Here is a 23,976-nt window from a genome sequence, read left to right as displayed (position 1 = left end):
ACGATTATTATTTTGCCCCGGTTTCCTCATTTGTATTTTTCACTTTTCTCTGGTATTTATCTTTATGAGTCATCCCAAATCCCTTTTGGAACAATGCGTAATATGAATATACGCATAAGCCAGGTACCACGCTAGACAGTAAGTGGGATAAAACGTTCAAAAGATGAGGTCCTGCTGCTACAGAAGACAGTGGTGTCCTTATCATGTGCACTCCCACCTCCCTTCCCGGCGCACCCCTTATCTGTCCCACATACGCTTATTGGGCACCGACTATGAGAAATCCCTCATATCGTGGTTTCCTAAACAGGGGGCCCAGGCACTCGCGACGCTGCCTGGTTTTTTCTGTGTAGGTACAGTTTTTTTCGTCAACTTCCATTCAATTCTCAAGGGGTCCAGGACCCGTAGGACGCAAATCTGCTCCCATCTCTGCTCAGAACCTCCCTGGCTTGGCCCCATTTCCTGTAGAGGGACCAGCAGGTGGGCGCCAACAAGAGGGGGAGCCTCGGGCCAGTCGCACCCCTTCCCTGGGCTCAGCGTTCTCACCTCCCCACGAGGTGTCTGCACCAGAAGGTCACCGACACCCTTCTCCACACTAGCGCCTTCACGGGGCAAGGCTCGGTCACGGGTCCTGCTTCTCACCTCGAGGTCCCGGAGCACCGGGTGGTCTTCGATTCCGGGGAACAGCACCCGCATGGTGTAGGTTCTGTAGTCCAGGAAGGGGATCCCAGCTCCGTCCAGGTCACTGGTCAGCTCGTGGATGTCCGTCTGCAGCTCGGCAAAAGCTGGCACAAAGGGAAGCCCGTGAGAATGCCGGCGGGGGTGGACCCTGAGTCTGAATGCTCGGAACCCTCACCCAGGCCCCCGGGAGACATGGTCAGCGGGCTGTGGGTGTGCAGGAACAACGCTGGATGTTTTACGTAGCTGGGCTGAAGGACATAGGAAGGGGAGCAGGATGTAGCGCGAGGGAGCGGGGCTTGGACCAGATCCCTTCCAAAGCATGGCCGCGGGTGGGCTGTCCACAGATCTGTCCTGCTGCTGGGACCTGAAGGGCCTCCCCGTCCGAAGATGAAGGGTTTGGGTTTGCAGAATATGCTCTGGGGGGGGAGGGGGAGGGCAACCCTATCAAGGGACAGGGGGAGGGAGGGGAGACCCTCCAGTGGTGGAGGGTCTTTTCCCAATTCTGCGCTTTTATCGTGGTCTTCCTTTGAAAAGTTAAGAACAAATTTTTCTGCAGCCTCAGTTCCGGGCCAGGGAGCTCACAGGAGCCATGAAACCACCCGATGGGGCCAGATGAAGCCTCCGTCACACTGACATATTCCTTCCGGGTAGATATGCAGGGCATATCTTTGTCCTTGTTCCTCACAGTGACACCACTCGATGGGGATTTAAGATCTTCACGTGGGCATGGCTGTCCGTGGAGGCAGCTCAGGCCTCCCGATGGTCATGGAACCGCAAGTCCCCCTTCCCTCTGGCCCCCAAGAAAGTCCCGCCCGTGGCCCAGGTGGTGACACAGCGCCAGAGCTGTGACCACACTCGGTCCCAAGCACAGCCCTCTTCCCAGGCCGCCCTCCACCCTGGGAGGCAGTCAGAACTGCCGCGCCGGATCCTTCCCTGCCCCACCTTGCCCCTGGGCGCACACACACGTACTGACACACACGCACGCCTGCCACACATGGACGCTCACCCCCAACCGGGAGGGATTAGCCCAGCCAGCGGGCACGGATCACACAGTCCTTCTTCATATTTCCATAAACACCAGAATCGGGAAGAAGTATTTTGTGGGCTCTGTTGATCACACGAACACAACACTTCTGGCCTGGGCACTGTGGATGGGGGCCCCGCTGCACCCCACAGTGCCAGCCTGGGCCTCCGGATCTCAGGTTTCTGGGCCTTGAGGATAGCAGGGCTGCTTCTTTGACAGAACAACGGGACCCCACCCGGCCCCTGGACAGGCTCCCGTGGATCTCCCCTGGGCCACCCTGGTCCCGCACCCCCAGTCACCCTGACGCACAGGGTCCCTATCAAGGCAAGTGACTCATGCATCCAAGTGGAACTGACACCAATGTGTGTGCCCACGAGTGTATGAAAGGAGTCGGTAAGATTTTTGGCCTGTACCGTCAGCAAAAGCCCTGACGAACAGTCCTGTATGTGCTGAGTGAGAAGCACGTGTGTTTGTGGGAATGTGGGAATGTGTGTCCTATGCGTGGCATTAGGGCCTGTGTGTATGTGTGAGCACATGAGTGATCGAGTGTGTGTGTATGTCGGTGAGTGTGTGTGGCAGTGTATGCACACGTGTGTGTTTAGGCAGTGAAGGGCCTAGGCTGGGCCTTTTCTGGGTTTGTGTGTGGGTGACGTCCTGGCTTACTGCCAAGTCTCTGGGGCGTCACCCTCCCTGGACCCAAGCTGCCCCCTTAGATGTTCGAGGGCCAGCTCTGGGCTCCCCAACAAATGCTTTCGTGGCAGATCTCCGTGTGTTTGCTTGACATCTGTCTCTGTGCCCAGCCGTGCAGGAGAGCTCTCTCCCGAGCCAGAAGCCAAGGCCCTCTCCTGGGGCCGCCGCGGACACTCTACGGCTGGACTCCCTGTCTAGCTGCTAATTTCTCCTTCCCCAGAACGTTCTGAGAGTAACCTGGCTTCGCATTCCCCTCTCTGCCCCCTCCCAGTTGGGGTGCTCAGCTGGCTGGGAGGAGAAGGAGGGGGTTGGCTTTTTATCGGTCTGCAGCTTTCCTTCAAGTCACTAAGCGCCTCCAACGTTCAAAGCCCCGCGCCTGCCACACATAAAAGAGATTCTAATCACTACACCTAATTAGAGGGAAGAGTACATTGCGGAGAAAAAAATTAAGCAGCGTAAATATAATAAAAGTCAGTAATTAACAGTCCCACAAGGCAGATGCCGTGTTGACAGCTAAGGATGTAGTGAGGGGATGGGACAGGCCCCCTTCCCCATCAGAGGGAGCCGCGGCTTCCCTGGTGCGGACAGGAGAGCCACGGGTACAGGCCTGATGGACCCCGACAATTAATCTACAGCAAAGAACCCACTCAGACCCTCCCAGGGTGACTCTCGAAATGATATCCTGGGGGGGAAAAGAGTCTGACCCCTAAATTTCCTTCTTGGAGATTTAGTGCTGCTGATGTCATATCATGGTGGTGTTGGTAATTTTTAAAAATACAAGCTGGGAAACCCTCATCCTAATTCTCGAACCAGCGCTACGGCCACACTGTCTGCCTAAGGAAGGGAGCTCAAGGTTGCTGGACGCCTCATGTCAAGACACCCCGAGGGGAGAGCACAGAACCCCTGCGGCCAAGATTGGGGGCTGCAAACTGCCCTAGTGGGGTCTGACCCCCACCCAACCTGGGGAGAGCGGGAAGGGGGGCCCCTCGAGGGAGGGGAGGGCTGCCTGGCCTGGGAAGGGGGGGTCTGCTGGGACATGGGCTGGGTCTGGACACAGCTCGGAGCTGGAGTTAGAGCTCAGACGCCCGGCCTCCAGCCCTGCCCGCTGGTGCCCAGCCTGCCTGCCTGTGTGAGGCGCACACTCAGCCTCGGGTGCGGGGCCATGGCCTCGGGGCGCCAGTACCTTCTTTGCACTCGAGCGCCACGCGCGACTCCAGGTTGTCCATTTGCATCTGCAGCCGCTTCAGCGTGAGGTCGCTTTCGCGGGACTTGCGTTTGTAGGCGATGAGGACGGCGACGATGAAGATGACCAGGAGGCCGCCGGCCACAGCGATGCTGACGATGGCGGGCAGGCTGAGCGGGCTGTCCGGGGCGACATACACCATCCCCGGGGAGTACTCCATGCCACCGACGCGGGCCTGGGGGCACAGCGGGCAAGAGGAAGCTGGGACTGGTGCGGGGTGGCGGGGGGAGCCACCCAGGCTGGCGATGAACTGGCTGCGGGGCCGGACGGGGCAAGGGCTCCAGCGAGGAGAGCCGTCCCTGGACAAGGCCAGCAGAGGGGGAGGTGGGGGCTGGGCGAGGGGTCTGGACGGCTCGGAGATGGGAAGCTGCACGGTCCTCAGGACTAGTGCTGTCACCTTCACAAGGAAACAGCATACAACCGGGACCTAAGGAAGTCCGACGTGACTTTGATCAGTGGCCCCTAAGATTCATCCCGGGGTAGGGACCGATGCCTGCGGCACAGAGCATGATATGGCGGACCCCCTCGGGCCAGCCATGGGCCCCTCCGGCAAGGGTCTCTTGCTGGTGACAGGCGATGCTCCCATCATTGACGCTGCTTTGCCTTGCTCTCATTGCAGCACCAGCCAGACTCCCCTCCTGGTCTGCTCATGCTCCGGCATCCCTAGGCCTGCCCCGTCCAGAACGGGGCCCCGCCGGCTCACCATCACTTTGTGCCTGCCGATGAGGTTGGGGGACTCGCAGAGCAGCTGCACGTCGGACACCGTCACGGTGCACGGCTTCTCTCCCACCAGCACAGTGTAGTTCAGCTTCACGTTGCCCCCGGCCACGGGGGGGATCAGGTTCTTGCCCTGGCGGGACAGGAAAGCCCTGGTTCGCACCCCAGAGTCAGAACCATAACTACAAGGACCATAGCTACTGGCTGGCTGGCACGTCCCCCCTCCTCCAGAGGTCCCGTCCTGCTGGTGAGCTGCTGGAGAGGCCCCATTCCATAGGAGGTCCAAACCCTGGTGACGCATACACTGCCATTCCCCTTTCCTCAGTGGGGAGTCAGTAATCAAGGCGCTCTTCAGCTGATCCAAACGCAGCCTCAGAATCCTTCTTAACATAGAGCTATAGTCAATCACTACCAGTTGATTCAAACTGTCACTGGAGTTACAAGTAATTTGCTACCCATGCTCCAAAGAAACCCTATACTGTGTTTTGCAAAGGGCTACATGGGGGGAAGCAGGATGAGCCTTTGACCTCCCAGGTCCTGGACTCGGGGGACAAAGGAAGCTTGGGGGTCAGATGGCCAGGATGGATCCAGCTGCCCTCATCAGGTCTGTATGGCCTCTAAAGAGAGCTTGCCTCTCAATCCAAACTCAGAGACAGTGTTTTCCATACTCTGGACTATTAGACCACCTCGGCTAGGGACTCCAGTGATGACAGCGGGCTGGAGCCCATGACTTCTGGCCTCTCTCTGTGACTTGAAAAGCCTCCCCGTTGCACACAGCAGCCTCCTTGCTTCCCACCTCCTGCCCACGACCTCACTCTACCTTCAGGATGATGGGAGTGCCGGGCTTGAGCTCCAGGATTCCCGAGGGCCCAAAGGCCTCGAACACAGGGTTGGGATAGTAGGTGAAGTTGGTCTTGTTGAGGATCAGCAGGGACTGGACGTTGTCCAGGATGAAGCCAAACTCCTCGGGCCTCTCGGTCAGGTCGGACTGGTGGTCGGGCCCCAGAGCGAGGGCCGGAGCCTGGCAGGTCATCTCGGTGGCGTTCAGAACCTCACAGAGCTGGAGGGCCAGAGAGGCAAGACCGTGCAGCGTCTGGACCCACACAGCCCCAACACATGCAGCAGGGCTCCCCGCGTGCTGGCATGCAGCACGGGGTTGACACGGAACAGGTATGGACGGGTCCTCGCCTCTCTGCAGCCAGGGCCACAGAACCTGGGCACTCAAGGAGTGAACACTGCGGCTGGTAGCTGCCTCCGCTGTGTGCCCACAGCGGGTGCGGCGGTAACGAGGGTATCTCTAAGCTAAGGAGCAGCACCGAGGGTCTGAGAGACAGAGGAAACCCCCAAAGCGATTGCTCCTCCATGCCTGTCCCCCAAGGCACAAAAACGCCCTCCTGTCTGCTCCCTCATCTCACCATCCCAGGCTGTCACGTGCCCTGCCCTGCTCGGGACGCCCCCTGCCCTTTGGGAAAGTGACATGTGGAGTGGGCAGCCCCGTGCCCCCGCCAAGCCCGGACTCACATTGATGTGCTCCTTCCCTCCATGCTTGGCGCGGATCTGGGGATTCTGTATGAGGTCCAGGTGAGTCCCCCACACGGCAATGGGCGTGTTGCCACTGAGCGGGCGGGGAGGGAGGAAAACAAGGAGGCGTGTCAACACAGTGCTAGAAAGAGCAATGGCGCTTGAGGACCACGACAAGGATGACGTGCAGGCTGAGCTCCAGCACGAAAGGCAATGATAACCAGGGGGCATGATCATGTTCATGGGGACAATGATGGCAAACTGACAGAATAATGATAAGGAGCTTTCAGCGGCCAAGGGGCGACAGCGATGATCAGATGTCTGTAGCCGTCCTGCACTGAGCGCCTCTGGAGCGTGGACACCCGTGGAGACTTCGGAGCCTCCTGACCCGAGTCAGAGGTCTCTGCAGCCCCCGTGTCTCTCCCCCAGCCCTCACCAGTCACAGGGAGGTCTCCACACTGGCCCTGGCTCCAGGATGTCCCCCACCAGACCCTTCAGGGGCTGAGCTCGGTCTCCTCCCCACGGCAATCACTACAATTTCACCCTGGAAGCTTCCGTCCGCTGAGATCTGGGGAAGGCAGACACCCAAACACCCAGGAACCCCATGTAGGAATGCAAACCGCAAATGTTCTGGGACTCAGGTCTCCTGTCTCCTGGGTGTCAGCCAGGTATGGAGGAGGAGAGAGCAGGGGATTCCTCTCCATGTCACTTTCCAAAGAAAACCTGGATGCCATTGCTGTAAGCAGGGCTCTGAGAAGCTGACCTGAGGCAGGGACTATCTTCCTTGGGGGATACTCAAAGGAAAGTGGCCATCAGTTTCTCCAAATCCAGAGAGTACCTTCAAGAAGAATCCTACTATCTGAAACAGCTATCAGCTTGGCGAGGGAAAAATCCGCGACACCCATATTCATGTCAGCCGCTCTGTGCCTCTGCCCCTCGCTGTACTTGCCATGATTCCCTGGCTTCCTCTTGCCCTCCACCTGCCCTCCGGCTCCCACACACACGCACGTGCAAAGGCACGTACACACACACACACACACACTCACGCACACAGGAAGATTCCTATAAAACCCAGACAGGCTCTTCTGCCCGTGGCGGTGTTCCAGAATGAAATTCTGCTACCTGGCCATCTCCCAATCTTCTTAATCACCAATTCAGTCCCCGTTTAAGAATCGAACCCCACCCCGTTCGTGAGCAGCCCAGGCTGTGGTGAGCAGTGCTACGCCCCATCAGAGAATCTGCTCACTGCAGAGAACACTCTAGAGGCGGCTGGCAGGCCCTGAACGTGCTTCCGACCTCCCTCTTGCTATGAACGTGACTCAGGGTCGGCTACTGAGTGCCAGGAAGGACGACGCCTCCATTTCCGTGAATGGAATTAAACCAGGCTGTGGATTCCTCAGAGAGCTGCAGAGTTTGACGAGACCAAGGGCTGCACCAACTTCCTGGATTCACCGGGCCCTGGGGGCAAATACCAGAATAGCTTTCTACAGACCTTTCCCCCTCTCTGCGCCTTGTCATCTCCTTTAAAATCACGGCTAAAGCTTGTAAAGTTTGGGTCTTTGGGAGTAACGTCTGAGGACAACCCAATCTCATCACTACAAAGGCTGCCTTTCATGGGTATGAGGCCGGGGTGGCAAACTTCCCTGGAAAGGGCCAAAGAGTAAATATTTTAGGTTTCCCAGGCCATATGGTCTGTTGCAATTACTCAACTCTGCTGCTGTGGTGAGAAAGCAGCTATAGACAAAACATATACGAATGAGCATGGCTGTGTTCCAATAAAACTTTATTCCTAAAAGGAGGCAGATGGCCAGATCTGGCCCCCGGGTTGGAGTTTGCTGACCCCTAGTTTAAAAGACTATTCTCTGGACTGGACTTGTCCCTGACCCCTGCTTCAGCCATGGAGACCATATCTTCATGCTTTCCCCCTACCCTCCCGACACCAGCNNGGTGCTGAGGCCTGGGTCAAGGGCAGCGGGAGAGAGCTGAGCCCGGCGCTGCACTGTGCCTGTGTAACTGGCTTAGCCCTTCCAGTGTCCCGGGAGGGAGCTGACAGATAAGAAACCGTGGGCCCAGAGAAGTGAAGTCACCTTTAAGGTCATTCGACTGGGCTGAGCCTGCTCCTTCTGACCCCAAGCCCTGTTGCATTCCCCTCGGTCCCTGATTCAGCAGTCTCCCAATGGTCAGCAGGGGCCCCCACTGTCGGGATGCTCTCTGCCCCACCTTCCCATTACGATGGATCCTCCAGGGACCACAAGAGCACACCTGCAGTTCCCTCCCTGAAGTGAGATGCCACACTCCAGAGCTCCACCAAGCGGGGGACTGGGAGGGTCCCCAGGGATCCTGGAGTTTCCAAAGCCCCCGGTGAATCTCTCAAGAGGGGAGGCTGGAAAGTTATGCAGCTGGTGCAAGTTGGCTTGTAACTGGCTGAGCGACAGGTGGCCCTGGAGGGTCGTTCTGTAAGAGCACACACCCCGCTCCCTCCCAGGACGTGGGCTCTCTATGGTTGTGCTGGCCAGCGGCGGAAAGAACGGGAACAAGACCCTTGAGGAGTTTGCAGTAGAGGGAAGGACGAAGCAAGCAGACCACGCGGGGTCACAACAGAGCATGACGGAGGGACAGCAGGAGGTTACGGAAGCCCAGAGGATGGACATCTGCTTTGGACCTTGGTGGTCAGGACACACTTTTGCTCCAGAGCAGACCAAGGAGAAGCTGAATCTGATTTTACTCTTTCTCCTCCAGGACTGGAATTACCGCCCATACTTGGGAACAGGCCTGGCACCCCCCCGCAGTCACTATGAGGGGATCACGGCCTCCAGGGGCACCAAATCCTCAGATGAGGGGCCGTGGGCTCCTGCTGATTGGCACCTGGGTTCTGGGGCCGGGGCCTGCTCAGAGGTACTCACAGTGGAAGGAGGGTGCCCTGGCAGGAAGGTCTGATTTGGGGGGTGCTCTGAACCAGCCCCAGTTCATCAGTCCTCAAAGCAGAACTGGGCCCCAAGACTGTCCTTGGCTCTTGAGAGTCGAGGAGGGACAACCGAGGCCAGGGCCACGCCTACCTGACTATGCTCCACTCCGGCTCGATGCGCACGATGGTGGGGTCCTCCATGTACTGGAAGAACAGGTCCTGGTGGATCCTGGCCTTGTCCACTTGCACCATCACCTTCATTTCCAGCACCTCGTCTGAGGACGTGGTGTTGCAGACGATGTAGGATGGAGAGCGCCTGTGGGAGGGCAGACACGCGGCTGGGCTCCCAGCTGTTGAAGGGGACAGGGGTCCGGGCCGGGACCCTCCCAGGCCTCCCCGTTCACCTCCATGGTGCCGCAGATGGAAAGCTCCAGGCACTACTGACATAGACTCTCTCCGGCACCGAACCGTAGACAGGTTCCTCTGAGACCTCTTTTCAACAAGGTCTCATCCTTGGGCCCCGTCTTGGGCCTGCCAAGCCCAAGAATCCTGCGAAGTGAGGTCAGCCAGAGTCCCCCCACCCTTGATACCTGGTCGCCCCGGGGCTGCCTGCCGCAAGAATCCTGTTAAGTCGGTTTAGCAAGACTCTTCCTATTCTTGCTGCTGCTTCTTAGTAATTTCGCACCAGTGACCACTCGCTCTGCTGGTTGGCCATAAACCCCCAGCTGTCTTTGCCGTATTTGGAGTCAAGCCTGATTTCTTTCTTTCCCCACTGTGATAGTCTTGACACCTATTGCAATAGTCCTGAGTAAACTTCCTTACGATTTCAGCAAGCGTCAGAATGATTTTTTCTTTACCCCTGGCCTGACTTCCGATCTGCCACAGGCCTCAGCATAGTTCTGCCCCAGGAAAAGCTCTCCTGAAGGACGTCACATCCCCACCACCCACCACGTCTCTGAGTCCTGCATCAGATGAGCCTCCTGCCTCCCTTGGACGCCCCAGGTCCCTGGCTTATGCAAGGTGTGCCCTTCTGAGCCTGGATGGTGGAGCCGGGAGAGAGAAAGCCGGCCGCCCTTGGGAGGTTCAGCCTCAGCCAGCTGGGGCAGGGGGCCCCTCGCACGTCTCAGTCTCAGCAGTCCCAACTGGCTCTGCATCAGGGGGTGGGGGCTCTCGATTCCCCAGGGCACAGAACCCAAGGGTTCTGTACAGCGGCTGGTATAGGGGCACAGAGGCCAAATGTCAGGCAAGAGCAGGAATGGCCCAGCTAGAGAAGGGCTGCCTGGCAGGGCTCCGGACTGAGCCCAAAACATCTGCAGTCAGGTTTGCCCATACAATCCTCCCTCACAGAGAAGGGCCCCTTTCTCAGGGAGGAGAAAGCACTTCCAAGAGGCCGGAAGTCTGCGGCCCTCCGGCAGCTCTGCAGGCCCCACCCTCCGGGCTGTGAGCCCCCAAGGGGCCTGCTCTGAGGAGTTACCTGTGGAAGAGGCAGGGCTGCTTCCCGAACATCACCACCACGTTGCTGCCCGCGTTCAGGTTGGTGCCCGTGATGGTCACCTGGGTCCCCCCGGACATGGGCCCCCGTCTGGGCTTCAGGTCCGAGAGAGTCAGCGTCTGTGTAGGAAAGGATCTGGCCTGAGACACGACCGGCACAGGGTCTGAAGAGGCAGCACCCCGCTCCCGGAGGCGCTCAGCGACGGTGGCCTCCCAGGGAGCCCACGGAGCTGTACTGGGCTTGTGTGGGTAAGCAACGACCTGGACCCTGAGGGTTTACACCTCTCTATTAGTAAAGTAATAGTAACAGCTGCCGTGTGCTGGTGTTTAAATGGCAGGTGTTATCTCTTCATCCATCTCTCTATAATGTCTTTGCCCGGTCCCTTCTACAGGGTAGGTATTGTTACCCATTTTACAGAAGAGATTCAGAGACGTGAAGCAGAGTTCCCAAGCCACACAGCTAAAAAGTGGCATGTCTGTCTGAGATCTGCCTCCAGACTGGCTCTCTACCACCTCTCCAGTTGCTTTTGGGAAGGTCATCTGCTCCTTCCACGGGCCTCTTCCAGAGAGCTGCCCGAACACCCAGAGGCCAGAGCGATGGGTACTGAAGGCCCCAGGAAAATCCAGGAGAAGCCAAGAAGGGTCAGCGGATTGAGTGCGCGTGGCCATGGGGGGAGGGGGCACCTGTGAGCTGAGGATGTGGAGTTGCGGTTTGTTCTTTCATTAGCATTTTAATGGAAAAAACTTTCCTCAGTCCCAGGTGAGAAGCCTGTATCTGCATTTAAATGAAGATTTCTCTCTCCCCTGCCCCTTAAAGAATTCCGCACCAAAAGTTGAACCTACTTGGCTCCCAGCAGGCAGGCCGCCTCCCCACGGAGAGGCCTCAATCCCTAACACCTGAGGAGAAGAGGAGGCACCCCAGTGACCTGCTGACGGGAGCACCCAGTGTCCGCCCCGCACCCTCGCAGGGCCCACCCACCCCACTGCCCACTGCAGACCCTGAGCTTGGCATCCCCCGCACCCACAGAGCTAAGGAATGCTTCATTCCAGAGCTGCTCCTGCCCAAATGGAGACCTGGATGAGGGCTGGGTGAGGCTGTGGGAAAAGCCTCGGTTTCTCAGCTCTGCCTAGATCTTGCTGTGTGACCCAGAACAAGTCCTGTGACCTCTCTGATCATAAAATCAGAGAGCTGGGTCAAAACGAGCTACCCCAAGTTGCCTGCTGGTTTTCTGGTTCTGTAACTCAGGGTCACCTCCCACAAAATGGCACCTTTGTCCCACTGTCCGGAAGGGAAAGAGAGTGCGGTCTGTGCAAGGCAAGGGTGGTCCTAGAGATTAAGAGTCAAAACCCAGGCAAGTTCAGATAGATGGGGGTGGGAGCAACATGGAAAGAAGAGGCTCTCTGGCAGCCTGTGGGTGGGGTTCTAGAAGGGATGGGAGTGAGTAATCCTTGTTGGCTCTGCAGTGGCGGGATGGGCGGGGGAATTATTCTGGGGTGAGGAGAGGATGATATGGAGACATGTTTTAAAGTTGTGAGAAACTATTAATTATTCAAGTCATGCTTCATAAATATTTCACGGTGGGTTTGCAGGGAAATCAAATTCTGTACTATTTGCCACCTCTTCACTTGGCTCCCAGATGGAGGTAGGGAAGGGAAAGGTTCCCTCCATGGAGATCTCTAGGGACAGAACTGGGGACAAGACCAAGAATTCTGACTCCTTGGCCTTGGTGGTTGGGTCTTGGGTGAATAAACCCATACTTCAGCATCTGGCCTGATGTGTGGAGGGAAACTGAGTTAGATCCAGACCTAACCTCATCACTGGGAAGGGGCTCCCCAGCATGCCCCACCTCCTGAGAGGCACCCCTGAAAAGGGGCTCTCCAGTGTGCCCCACGTGCCCCTTCCCAGGGGTTCTATAGCGGTCTCAGGACTCCAGAGGAGTCTGGAGCTTCTGTGTGCCCCCTGCAAACTGCTCTGAGACGCTGGGGAGCATGAGAGAGGCTCCTTCTGTCTTTTCTCACCTCTCCTCATTCCCCCCCTTGGCCCCTAGGAGCTCGGTGGGGGCAGCCGCAGTGACTGGGCCCTTAAATGCACTCTGGGGACTGGGGAGGAGACTGAGGTCTCCTCTCTGAAAAGTCTTCTCCAGTACCGCTCCTCGGAGGTACCCCTCAAATAAAAAAGCTACACAAATCTTTGAGTCCCACGGCCCCACTGGACCAATGCATTTTTGCCTTATGGCAACAACTCCCATCTTTCCTGACCTATCTTTGTGCTCTCACCTCTTCTCTTCCCACGAACCCCCTTCCCTCTCCCTCTCTTCTGTTCCCAGCTTTCGGTGCGCTTCCATACCTCCTGCCAGGGACAGCTTCCCCCTACTCCAGATTCCTGTGGAACATCACATTCTGCCTTGTACGAATCCTGCCTCTCCACCCAGCTCCTTCCTTGAGGCCTGGCCTTGATACCCTGCCTCTGACCACATCCTGCTTCACAGTGCGGGCAGTCATGCAGGCAACACTGGCCTGACCTGAGGGCAGAAGCGGCTTTTGAATACGACATAGGCCCGTTTTAAGGATTCAGCCTGAAGCCAGATCTCTATTGGCGCTGTTTCTCCTAGGCCAGTGGTCCACAGCCTGGGCTGAGTTAGAATCTCCTGGGAGCTTTGTGCCCCACCTGTAGCGTGAGACTTAGCTCAGGGGGACTCCGGCGCCTTTCGTGTAAAAGCCCTCAGGAGATTCCAACATGCAGGGAGGCTTGGAGCTGCCTAAGCACCATGGGGGCTAACAAAGGAGTAAACAGCCAGGGCTTCATCTCCAAAGACTTACTGGTCTGAACAGAGGCGCAGGGGCTCCAAGATGCCACACACCCAGGGCCGTGTAGGCAGACGCCATGGAAACCCCAGTGAGCCACGGAACCATGGGTGCTGTGGGCTGTGTATTCAGAAAAGGCATGGAGTGGCTCATGCGCAGGGCTTGGACGAAGGAGGAGGACATGGCTGGGGCAATGGGGGAAGGGGATGGAGAAGGGAGAGAGGTCAGGCCACGCAAAGCCTTGGGAAATAGGATTGGCTAGACAGGGGGGCCAGACCGAGGAGCACAGACAGCAGTTGGAGGCGGCAGCGCCCTAGGTCCTTCCTGAGGTGGGCACTCACATGATGGGAACAGTATTCTGCAGGGCCGGATGGATTAGAGTGGGCTCAGACCTTAAAGTCAGGGATTTAAGGAGGTCATTGCGGCAGCGAAGAGAATGGGAAAAGTAAGACTCCAGGACATGGTGAGGGGGTGGCTGTGGAGTTAGGGGAAGCTGAGCCCCAGTCCACCAGAATTGTGGCCCGGTGACAAGCCCCTGGCAGAAATGGGCGAGTGAGGGGGAGGCATTGTTTGTGGGAGCTGGCAGCCCATGTGGGTCATGGAGGTGACGGCCGGACAGCCAGGGGTCAGGGGCCTTGGAGGGAGTCACAGAGGTGAGACGTGGCAGTGACAGCTAACATGCGAAGGAAGCTTCCGCCATCCCCAGTACCATCCATTTTGTCACTGCCAAGTGACTCCAGGGTGCCAACCACTCGGGGCAGTTGACTGGCGGAGGGAGCCCACCACCTGCTTCGGCCACACAGGGGCCTCCTCCCTGTTCCCACGCAGTCAGGTACGTTCAGAGCCGGATTTCATGCCCAAGTTTGGCATGCCACGCCACACCTCCGAACACCTAGGGAGCACTGCCTCTGCCTCGGTCTGTCCGTCTGCCTCCCACAGTATCTCAGCTCGGCTGGATCGACATATAGACACATCTACATAACACACCGTAGACCTGCTCTCTCTCCACAGACAGAAGTACTCATGGGTCGCAGATGGTGTGCCGGTGTGCTGGGTTTCACCTGGAACCTTCCTCAGATCTTCTGAGAAGAAGGTGGGGTACAAATCCTAAAGAGATGGTAAGCCTACACCCCCGTTAAATCCATCACATATGTGTGCTCTTCTATGTGAGTTCCTGTGCGTGCAGCGTGGACCAACCGTGTGTAGAAGGAGGGGAGGTTTTCAAGAGTAGGGCAGGGAGCAGAGAGAGCAGGGCGTCGGTGGGAGGAAGCCTCTGAGGCACATGGCTCCGCAGTTGGGCCCCCACCCCAGTCGAGTCTGCACACACGTCCATCCTCCACTCTGCCTCTCCTTCTAGACCGCGGGCCCCCTGAGCCAGCTGAGTCATCCCTAACACCCACAAGCCAGGGCCACCGAATTGTATCATATGATTCAACCAATGAAGCAAATATTTATCAAATAATCTAGTGGGAAGGATCGTGCCAGGTGATAAATAGTTGTCAGTTGAAGGGAGAAGGGGGGAAGACAGGGGAAGAAGAGGGGAGGAGGGATGGAGGGTGGGGGAAGGGAGGGTGAAGAGTGGGCTCCCCATGACGTGTTCTGGAGCATTTGATGCCCAGGCATAAAGTCCATCGCTTCAGGCTCCCAGCTTCCAAAAGCAGGGTGGAGTCATGAGGAAACTACCCCATCCCCGCTGCCATTAGCCCCAGCAGTTAACTGGATGGTAAGACAGTTTGGCAAATGGGGCAGTGTGCAGGGCAGCAGAGACGCGCGTGCCTCCTACATCATAAGACTGAGAGGTCCCCAGTGCCCTGCCCCCTGGAGCCCCTCACCAGGGGCTGCCTCTGCAGGGCCAGCGAGGGTCCTGGCTGGAGGGAATGTGGCAGTCGGGGTGACGTCTGCAGACAGGCCACAGGAAGGGAAGGGAAGGGTGTGCAGGGAAGGGTAATGGTGGAGGAGGGTGGAGTGGGGGGTGCAGGGGAGGTGTGGGATAGGGATGGTGTTAAGGAGGTCATGGGATGGGGTGATGGGGAGTTGGGAAGGTGGGCTGAATGTGGATGATGGGATGGAAATGACGGCGTGCCAGGGTGCCTGGAGAGGGCGGGGCACAGTAGCCATGCGGGCACAGAAACCATGCAGGAGATGAGAGAAGGGACGCGTCTACTTTATGTGATTGTCCCAACAATACTGTGGGGGAGATGCAAGTCTTATCACCCCCGTTTTAGAAATGAAGACACCGGGAGGTTAAGCCACGCCCCCAAGCTCACCTAGTGAGTAAGTGGCAGAGTCGGGGCTCCCCTCCCAGCCCAGACACACTGCCACTCAGCCCGAGGGGGACGCTGGGCCCAACAGCCAGGGCAGCTTCCCCGCACTCAGGGCCGGACACAGCAGGGTTTGGATTTGAACCCGGTCTTTCAGATTTCCAGGGCTGTGCTCTCATGCTGCAGGATAGACTCCCACGAGCTGCTCGGGGTCTGCCCACAGAGGTATAGCCGGGCCCATGGCCATGGTCATGGGGTCTGTGGCCTGTGCCCGGGCAGGTCGCCGATGGCCGGGACTCACCATGAAGTAATAGAGTTGGGAGGATCGGGCCATGAACTCAGGCCGACACACCGCCACACAGATCTCCACGAAGCCTGCGTGCTGGCTGGGCTTGGCCTCCCCCATCTCACACACGATCCTGCAGGGAAGAGAGGACAGATCCCCGCGGTCACAGCAGGGTCACAGGACTCCCAGATGCGACCTCTAGGCCCCACACCAGCCCCTTCTCTGCAGTAGGGTCTCAGGGATGGGCAGGGGAGGCGGAGGGGAAAGACATCCTGATTCTTCCCTGCAAGGCTCCTCTTTGGTTCTTGGGAAATGAGGAAATGCAACCTACGGGGGTCTCCATGGAGAGACCCTGTCAAGGGAGGAGCCCAGGGGAGGATCCCTGTGTTCTGACCCCAGACACTCAGTCCCTCATTCAGGAATCGTCCTCTCAGTTGTGAATCAGAGGGCAGGGAACGTTTTAGCCAAACAGCTCAGGGAACGTGGCTGGCAGGGCCCAGAGAGGTAGTGACCTTTTCAAGGGCCCGCAGCACATCGGACAGGGACCCTGGAGCAGACTTGAGGTTTTCAGACCCTTACCCAGGGGCACTTGGTTCCTACTGCATGGACTGCCTCCCTGGAGCGTTTTCACCCCCAGCCCCAGCTGGGTGCTTGGCTGGGAGGAGAGACTCCTGCTTGGGGGGGGCGGGAGGAGTAGAGAACATTCGTCCCTTTTAAAAATGTTCATTGTTTTAATTACAAAATTTGTTCATACCCCTTGAAAACAAGCACAGAAGTGTGGCAATAAAAATAAGTGTCCCTGTCTTCATTCCTCATCTCTCTTCAAAGTTTGATAACTATACCTATATCCATATATATATATCTCCTCATAGACCTTTCTCTAGATCCTTGCGAACATATGTAATATATAGTATATATATAATATATATATAATCTCCGTTTTACAAATGAAGAAGCTGAGGCACAGAAAAGTTAGGCAACTTGCCCAAATATGTATATTTGCACATACGCACACACGTGTGTGTATATATATACGTGTATATGTGTGTGTGTTTGGTGTAATGCACACACGTAAACGTGTTATATACACACACACACACACGTACAATTGTATACAAACATACCTATATAAGCATGTACATGACTTTTAAAATAAAAGTGAAACATAGCCAGCCCCTGTGCCAAACCCCGGTCATTTGACCGCACAGCCGAGCGCGGCCTTGCCCCGTGTGGCCGCGCGCACAGCCCTCCTGGTGCTTTCCGACGGCTCGTGGCGCTTCATGCCACGGCTGTACCGTTATGTATTTACCCAGCCTCCTCCTGACGGACATGTAACTTCCCCTGATTTTTCTCCTACTCCAAACAACCCTGCAAAATGAACCCACTTCTACACATAGCCTTAAGCACTGCACATTTATTAGAATACGGCTCTGCATGGGGAGCTCGCGGGGTCACTGTTTCTGTGCGTGATGTTTGATGGGGGGAGGAAAATAATGGTCCCACAGGGTCGTTACGGATTTGTACTTCTGTCAAAAGCAATTGAGTGAGATTATTTCACTCTTTTGCCAACACTAGATATTATCAATCCTTTGAAAATTTTTCCAATAGGGAAAGAAGATCCCCCCCTTTTTTTTTTTTTTGCTGTCATTTTTATTTCCCTGATTACCAGTGATGGTGCAGATATTTGCAAGTATGTGCACGTGGTTGTAAAACAAAAAACAAAAAACAACCCTTAGATAGCCTTTCCTTTGACTGGTCTGAAGCTGTCTCTTTATATTGTTAATGAATTGTCTTTTTGGAGGAGCTGCTGAACGAGGAGTATTAACTTTTGTTTCTAGTAAGCATTGCAACTATTTTCTCCCAGCTTGTCATCTGTATTTCAACTTTGTTTATAATGTCTTTTGCCACACTAAAGTTTAAAAATGTCTGTGGATCAGTGACTTTTTTTAAACTTTTACTTCTTTTACTTTATGGCCTCTAGGTTCTGTGTCTCTCTTAGAAAGAAAGAATTTCTGGGTGAGTCTGGTAAAAATACACGTTTTCCCATCCAGATAGCATAATTAGTGCATGTTCAATATAAAGAGAAAAGAGAAAGTGCATAAAAACACTTGCCGTACAGACACCTCCTCCCACCCCATTTGAACCACCCAGAAATAACCACTGTCAACATTCTGGTGTTCATGTTTTCAGGCTTGTTTTTCTTTTACAGAATTCATTAGAAACTCTATTCTGCTTGGTGAACGATGTACTCTCTAACACACTTTGAGTATGTACCTGGTCATGATTCTTCTGCAACAGCAGATTTAATGGCTGTATAATTTACTGTCTTGTGCCTGTACAATAATTTAAGAATTGATTAATTCCCTATTTTAAAATATACCAATTGCTTCTACATTTCCACTATTACAAATAAGGCCAAAATAAGTATTCTTGCAAAAAAATATTTGCGCACTCTGGTTATTTAAGTAAAGTTCTAGAAATATGATGACTTAGGCTAAAGGCTTTCAATCCACATTTCCAAATTGCCTTCCACAAAGTGTGTCCCAATTTACCCTCTGAGTATGAATGTATGAGTGTGTTATTTCTCACGCTTCTCCTCTGCACTGGGCATTAACTTTTTAAAATCGTTTACCATTGTTTTAATTTTCATTTCATTGATTATTAATGCTACTTTTTTTAGTAAGACTTTTGGTTTTTGTCTTGTGAGTTGCACATTCATGCTCATTGATGCTCTTTGCTCATTTTGTGATATTTGCCTTTTTATTTTTGGAACCTCTGTATATTAAGAAAAAGCATGTTTTAACTGTCATAGGGTGTAACGCTAGTCCCAGTTTATCATTCATATTTTTCTTTGCTTACAAAGATTTTTGATGTACAAATTTCTAAGTTTTCAGATCCCCTAATCTTTTTCTTTATAACTTTTTTTGTCTTTTGCTGTTATGCTTAGAACAGTTACACTTCCTTTACTTGAAATCAAATAAATTCTCGCCTGCATTTTCTTCTAATCATTCCACAGATTTATTTTTTCCACTTCATTCTTTAATCTGTCTGCAATTTATTTTGGTGTATAATGTGCAATGAGGGTCGGATATTGTTTTTTTTTTTTTCAGAGTTAACCCCCGCTGCTGATTGACTGATCTTTCCTTTCCTTGCTGATTTGAAATGTCACCCTTATCACACACTACATTTTTATGTATCAGGATTCTTTTCTGGGCATTCTAGCTTCTTCCACTGATCTAAATAGTATCACGATATTTCAATCATGTGACTTTATAATCATATATTTTTCTATTTGGCTATGCAGATCCAGAGCAGGGCATTTAAAAGTTCCCCAAATCACAATAGATTGGTAGCAACTGGCTTTGGTTTTGTTCTAGGAAGGACTCTGAAAGTTGAAGGAGCCACAGAAAGATCTTTGGGCAAATAAGCCATGAGGGACCCGGGAGGTGGATTCTATCAAGAGTAGATCCTTCAGTCAAAGGATCTACTAAGAGTGCTTTAGGAAGCTCTGGATGGAAATCAGATGGTGGTACCGATGGTTCCAGAATCACTAAATCTGGACAAGAACTAGCAAGCGGACAGGTAAGCTGTCCTGAACGTACGTAAGGGAGACCTAGAAAGTGTCCATAACTTACTTGCACACAGGACAAGTGGCAAGGTGTCACTCTGGGAAGCACAGCAGAGATGGTATAGAATATAGATTCTGTTGTGCTGGTAAACATTTCATGGTGTGTTTGCTGGGCTGGAAAATTGTGTTTACTTATTTACAAGGCAATGATACATGACTGACACACCTCTCCTAACAGGTGGTTTGGGAGGTAAAGGTTGCTCATGGAATGACCCACTCCATGCTCCAGCAGCCTTTGCATGGAGAAAAGCAACCCCAAATGCCCCCAGGCTGGAGTGGGTGTGGGGTTTCATTTTCAGTCTCCACAGAAAGTAGCAGAGGCTTAGCTTCTTTCATAATTGGAGGAGGACATGAATGGGGACTCAGGGACAACGGTGGGTAGGGAACTGAACTCACACTTCTCTTGTAGATTTTAATTTTGCTTTGTCTTAGCACTATCTATGGCCACACCCCAAGGAGGTAGCAATCACCTTTCTCTTCCCTCCTGGCCCCATGTCCCCTTCCCCTTTCTACACTTGCCAATATGGCAGCTAGCTAGTTCAAGAGCTGGGGAGGACACTAGAATGTTAGAGGCATTCTACACCCCCCCCCAACAGTCTGTAACACTGTTTGCCATTGGCTGTCAGTTGTTGGCCAGGGAAGGTGAGTCAATGACAGATAGCCGCACCTCCCTATGTCTCATGGGGCCTCCACTTACTGTTCTGCAGGGATGTAGCCATCCACCAAAGGGCTGCACTCCACACCGGCCACCTTGACGTGGGAGGCGATGTCCCGGAATTCCAGGCCCAGGTTCTCCCCTCGGATGGTGACCTTGGTGCCCCCTTCCCGGGGACCTGTCACTGGGATTATCTGGAGGGAGGAAGCAGTGACTTGGACAGGCACCAACATGGAGCCGTCCCCCACTTGCTGATGGGGCAAGGAGAGCCTTCTGGCTCTTCCCCATCTCTGTGCGATTCCCTGAGTTGGGCCCACATCCACAAGGGCACCCAGGTCTGGGACTGTCCATGGCGGGAGCTTCTTGTAGAGCAGTTCATGTTTTCATGTGTTCTTAGGAACAGTGTTCAAATCCTCTCATTCGCCTTCCTATTTTGTGGAAGAGATGATGGGATGGAATCCACATTGTAACTGGGTAATTCATAGAAAATCAAGGAATAAAGCCTTTTGGCATTTGCTGGTGTTGTTCCATTTGGAAGGAAAATGAAAAAGCCCTCTTAATACCCACAGCCCTCCACACTACGGCAATCCACCCAGTTTTCAAGATCCTTCTCAAATGTCCCTTCTCCATAACCAGTTGTTCTCGCTCTCCACTGAAATTACACGTGCCTTTCATGGTAACAATGATTTGTGTCTGATCCCTCATCCTTTACATCCTGAATCTCTGAGAGCAGGAATGGTGTCTTACTTCCTGTGGCCTTTTCGTTGATGGTACCATATTTATTTCTTGTGTTGTCATTGGGCTGAAAACAACTACCCAAGCATCTTCCTGGATTTAGAAGAGCATTTGCCACAGCCCCTTTGCCTTCACTGTCTGGCTTGGTTTCTAACAGAGATGGGCTTAATTTAGACTTTACCTTCATATTCTGGCCAAAATGATTGGCTTTTCTTCCTTAGGTGTCACTGTTGGTATTAAGAACCCATGATTGAAATGTTGGGAATCAACAACCAAGGGCCTGTTTTGAGGTAGGTGCTATGTACAGTTTCCACGATCTAATTATGACATCCCACAGCACTGCCTTCAGTGGCAGAGGAAATATGCCAGCCTCTCCTGGCATTCGAAAGACCAGACAAGGGCACATTTCCCATTCCTGGTGTCTCTCAACACCAGCGCCTGGATCTTGGCCAATGTCAATGGGATCCCAACTGAAGGAGCCTGGACAGCCCACCTCTTTGCATTTCCTACCCTCTCCACCCCCAAAGGTCACAGTTGGGGGTGGGGGTCCACCCTGGAAGATGGTGGGAGGGGGGAGTAAAAGAAACCAGGCTGGAGGGGCAGCTTTGCTGGGGAAGGCTGTTCACCTACAAGTTAAGACACTTCCTTCTTCTTACCCATGCATGTTTGTGGGCGAGTGCACATGAGTGTGAGGGTTTTCACGTGTGTTCCCGTGGCAGTGGAAAGACAGGTCCCTTGGAGACAGGGGCCCATTTCTGTGTGAGGGAGGTGGGCAGAGGTAGGGAGGGCCGGAAGGGGGTGGTGCATGTCCTTCCCAAATGCCTGCCCCACCAGTCCCCAAAGCCCTACTGGTCCCTGGCAGCAGCGGGGGCGTGATATTCCGGGCCTGGTGTGTTGTTCTGAAAAAGGAGCTTTATCTCTGGCCCAGTCCTTGGTTCCCCAGGCTCCCTGGAGGGCCCAGGCCAGTGTGGAGCCAGTAAATAGGCTCCGTCACAGGGAGATTTGTTTAATTTGCCATCTCCTCCCTGTGATTTTCTTGGTCTCAGGCCAAGAAGCAAGCAAGTCCCTCTGTTTGCGGCAGACACACCATTAGCAGTCACGCGTGGCAGCCCCTGGGGATGGTTCCGTGTTAAGGGCTCTGTGGGTGGGGGTGGCTGGGAAGGAGGGGGACCGGGGCAGGCCCAGGGCCCTCCTTCCCCAGATACTTCTGTAGGTTAAATGCATCTCTTTTGCCCCAGTTTGAGAATTGCTGTTGAGATTCCTACCCATGCAGGAGACTGAAGGAGAGGCCGAGGGAAACTCCCCGTGTCTGGAAACCCGGGGATGTGGAGGGCGAAGGGGCCGGAGTGGGGGGCACATACAGAGGACCACCACTGAGGGGCCGGCTTGCTGGAGGAAGCCATGCGCTCACAGAGGTCAAGCTCCCTACCCTCTTGTGCACAGGCCTGGTGTGCGGGCATAGTTTGTGAGTGGAGGGGTGAGGGACTAGATCTGTGGGTGTCTTGCCTCTGTGGTGAAAGACAGCACTAGCTGAGCAAGCCAGAGCCCTGGGATTCAGGACCTGTTTGATTTAGGCTTTGAGGAGAGGACCTTAGCATCTCTGAGCATGGCTCTTTGTATCTGGGAAAGGAGGCAGCTAAGCCTGGCTTTGGCGGGCATTCTAGCTTGAATTGTGTCCTCCTCTAATCCCTATGTGGAAGTCCTAATGCTCAGTACTTCCAAACGTGGCCTTATTTGGAGAAAGGGTCTTTACAGAGGTCATCAAGTTACAATGAGGTCATTAGGGTGGGTCCTGATCCAACAGGACCCGCATCCTCATATAAAGAGGGAATTTGGACAGAGACACACAGAAAGACGAGGAGAAGGGACTCAGGGAGAAGATGGCGGGCTGCCGGCCAAGAGAGAGGCCATAGCAGGTCCCCCCGCAGAGCCCTCAGAAGGGCCAGCCCTGCCCACACCTGGGTCTCAACTCCCAGCCTCCCAAACTGAGAGACAGGGAATTGCTGTCACTGAAGACACTTGGTCTGTGGTACGGTGTGGTGACAGCCCTGGGAGCCATATGGCAGGGTTGCTGTGAGGACAGATGAAGTAAGGGATATGAAAGTATTTTGCAAACTGAGGCACCACACCCATATTTGCCTATTATTTATTGTAACTGCCACTATGAGATAATCGGATAAGTGTGTGTTGGTGGAACTTGCACGGAGCCACGTACCCGTCTCTCCTTACTATATATGGAGAAGAGACTGAGCTCCCTTTTCTCTTTTTGTCTCTGCCCCTCTCTGCTTTGTTATTGAAACCAGCATCCACTGTGGCAAAGAGGCCTTGAGTACCTACAATGTGCAAAGCCCGGCGCTAGAGGCACAGAGGGTCCCGCTGTTGAGCCTTTGAGACCGGCCTGCCTCTTCTTTGTTTTACCAGGGGAGCGCAGTGGGAGTGGGCGCCTGAGGGGCTCTTTCTGCCGGAAGTGGGGAGTGGGGAGGTGAAGACACCAGGTGACTTAAATAAACCCCAGGAGCAGCGATCCTCTTGGCCTGGACATGGGTGGGAATGGCTTTAACAATGTCGAAGGTGGACAAGGAGGATGGTGAGATCCCCCAGCCGGGCATGGAGCCGGCATTCTGCATGAATCTCATACAGTCCGTATAACTCTTCTGTGACATGGAACTTTAGACCCGTGGCCCAGGGGAGGAAGCTGAGGCATGAAAGTAGTGATGAATTAGCCCTGGGAAACCCAGCAATTAGCGGGCAGAACGGGGATTCCAGCCCTGTTCTCTGCATATTTAGCTCTGTCCTGCCCCTCGCTGGTCTTTGCTCCACGGCCCGTGTCCCCTGGGCCCTCCTGAGCCGTGCTCCAAATCCATTTCTGCCCTCCACCCGCTTAGGCCTTGCTTTGAATGAGTCTGGGGGTCTCACCATTTCCTCCCTCTCCACCTCCTGAGGGCTGGGCTCTGCGCCCTGAAGCTCCATGCACCCTCGGCTCATGCCTGACTGCTTGGCGAGGTTGTCCCCGATGGAGCCTAACCGCCCCGTCCCCCAGACTCTTAGAGACAAAGGGACAGCGGCCAGGACTTGGAGTCATGTTTGATACAGCTCACGTGGAGACTCCAACAGGACAGTCAAGCCCCTCTCTGTTTTCCACCTTCCTTGGTAAGGGAACCACCGCCGGACCCAGCCCACAGCTTCTAGAGAAGCTGGGCAGGAAAGCAAGGATGCCCCCAGTCAGCCCTGGTCATCACTGCGGTGGCTGTCACCATGGCGATGCACAGCTGGCAGGGCCCCAAGCCATGGCAGGGCCTAGCTTGGCCACCCAGGGTGGCCCTGAGGACCCTGGCTT

The 23,976-nt window shown here is 54.5% G+C and overlaps 1 protein-coding gene across 4 annotated transcripts in view; it reads right to left on the bottom strand.

Moving 5' to 3' along the window:
* Positions 1–23,976, bottom strand: part of PLXNA4 (plexin A4) — a 354,685-nt gene that overhangs the window by 44,481 nt on the left and 286,228 nt on the right. For all 4 annotated transcript variants that reach the window (XM_008712055.2, XM_008712053.2, XM_008712054.2 and 1 more), the window contains 9 exons: positions 19,947–20,098; positions 15,637–15,754; positions 10,253–10,389; positions 8,930–9,094; positions 5,874–5,967; positions 5,173–5,412; positions 4,339–4,485; positions 3,576–3,810; positions 640–782 (listed from right to left, as the gene is read on the bottom strand). In XM_008712055.2, the coding sequence (XP_008710277.1) occupies positions 640–782; positions 3,576–3,810; positions 4,339–4,485; positions 5,173–5,412; positions 5,874–5,967; positions 8,930–9,094; positions 10,253–10,389; positions 15,637–15,754; positions 19,947–20,098 (1,431 nt within the window). The remainder of the gene's footprint in view (positions 1–639; positions 783–3,575; positions 3,811–4,338; positions 4,486–5,172; positions 5,413–5,873; positions 5,968–8,929; positions 9,095–10,252; positions 10,390–15,636; positions 15,755–19,946; positions 20,099–23,976) is intronic.

This window comes from Ursus maritimus, unplaced genomic scaffold (genome assembly GCF_017311325.1).
Source record: "Ursus maritimus isolate PB19 unplaced genomic scaffold, ASM1731132v1 scaffold_3, whole genome shotgun sequence".
Lineage (NCBI taxonomy): Eukaryota > Metazoa > Chordata > Mammalia > Carnivora > Ursidae > Ursus > Ursus maritimus.
Note: the sequence above shows the minus strand (reverse complement) of the source record. Positions and strands in the feature narration are given on the sequence as shown.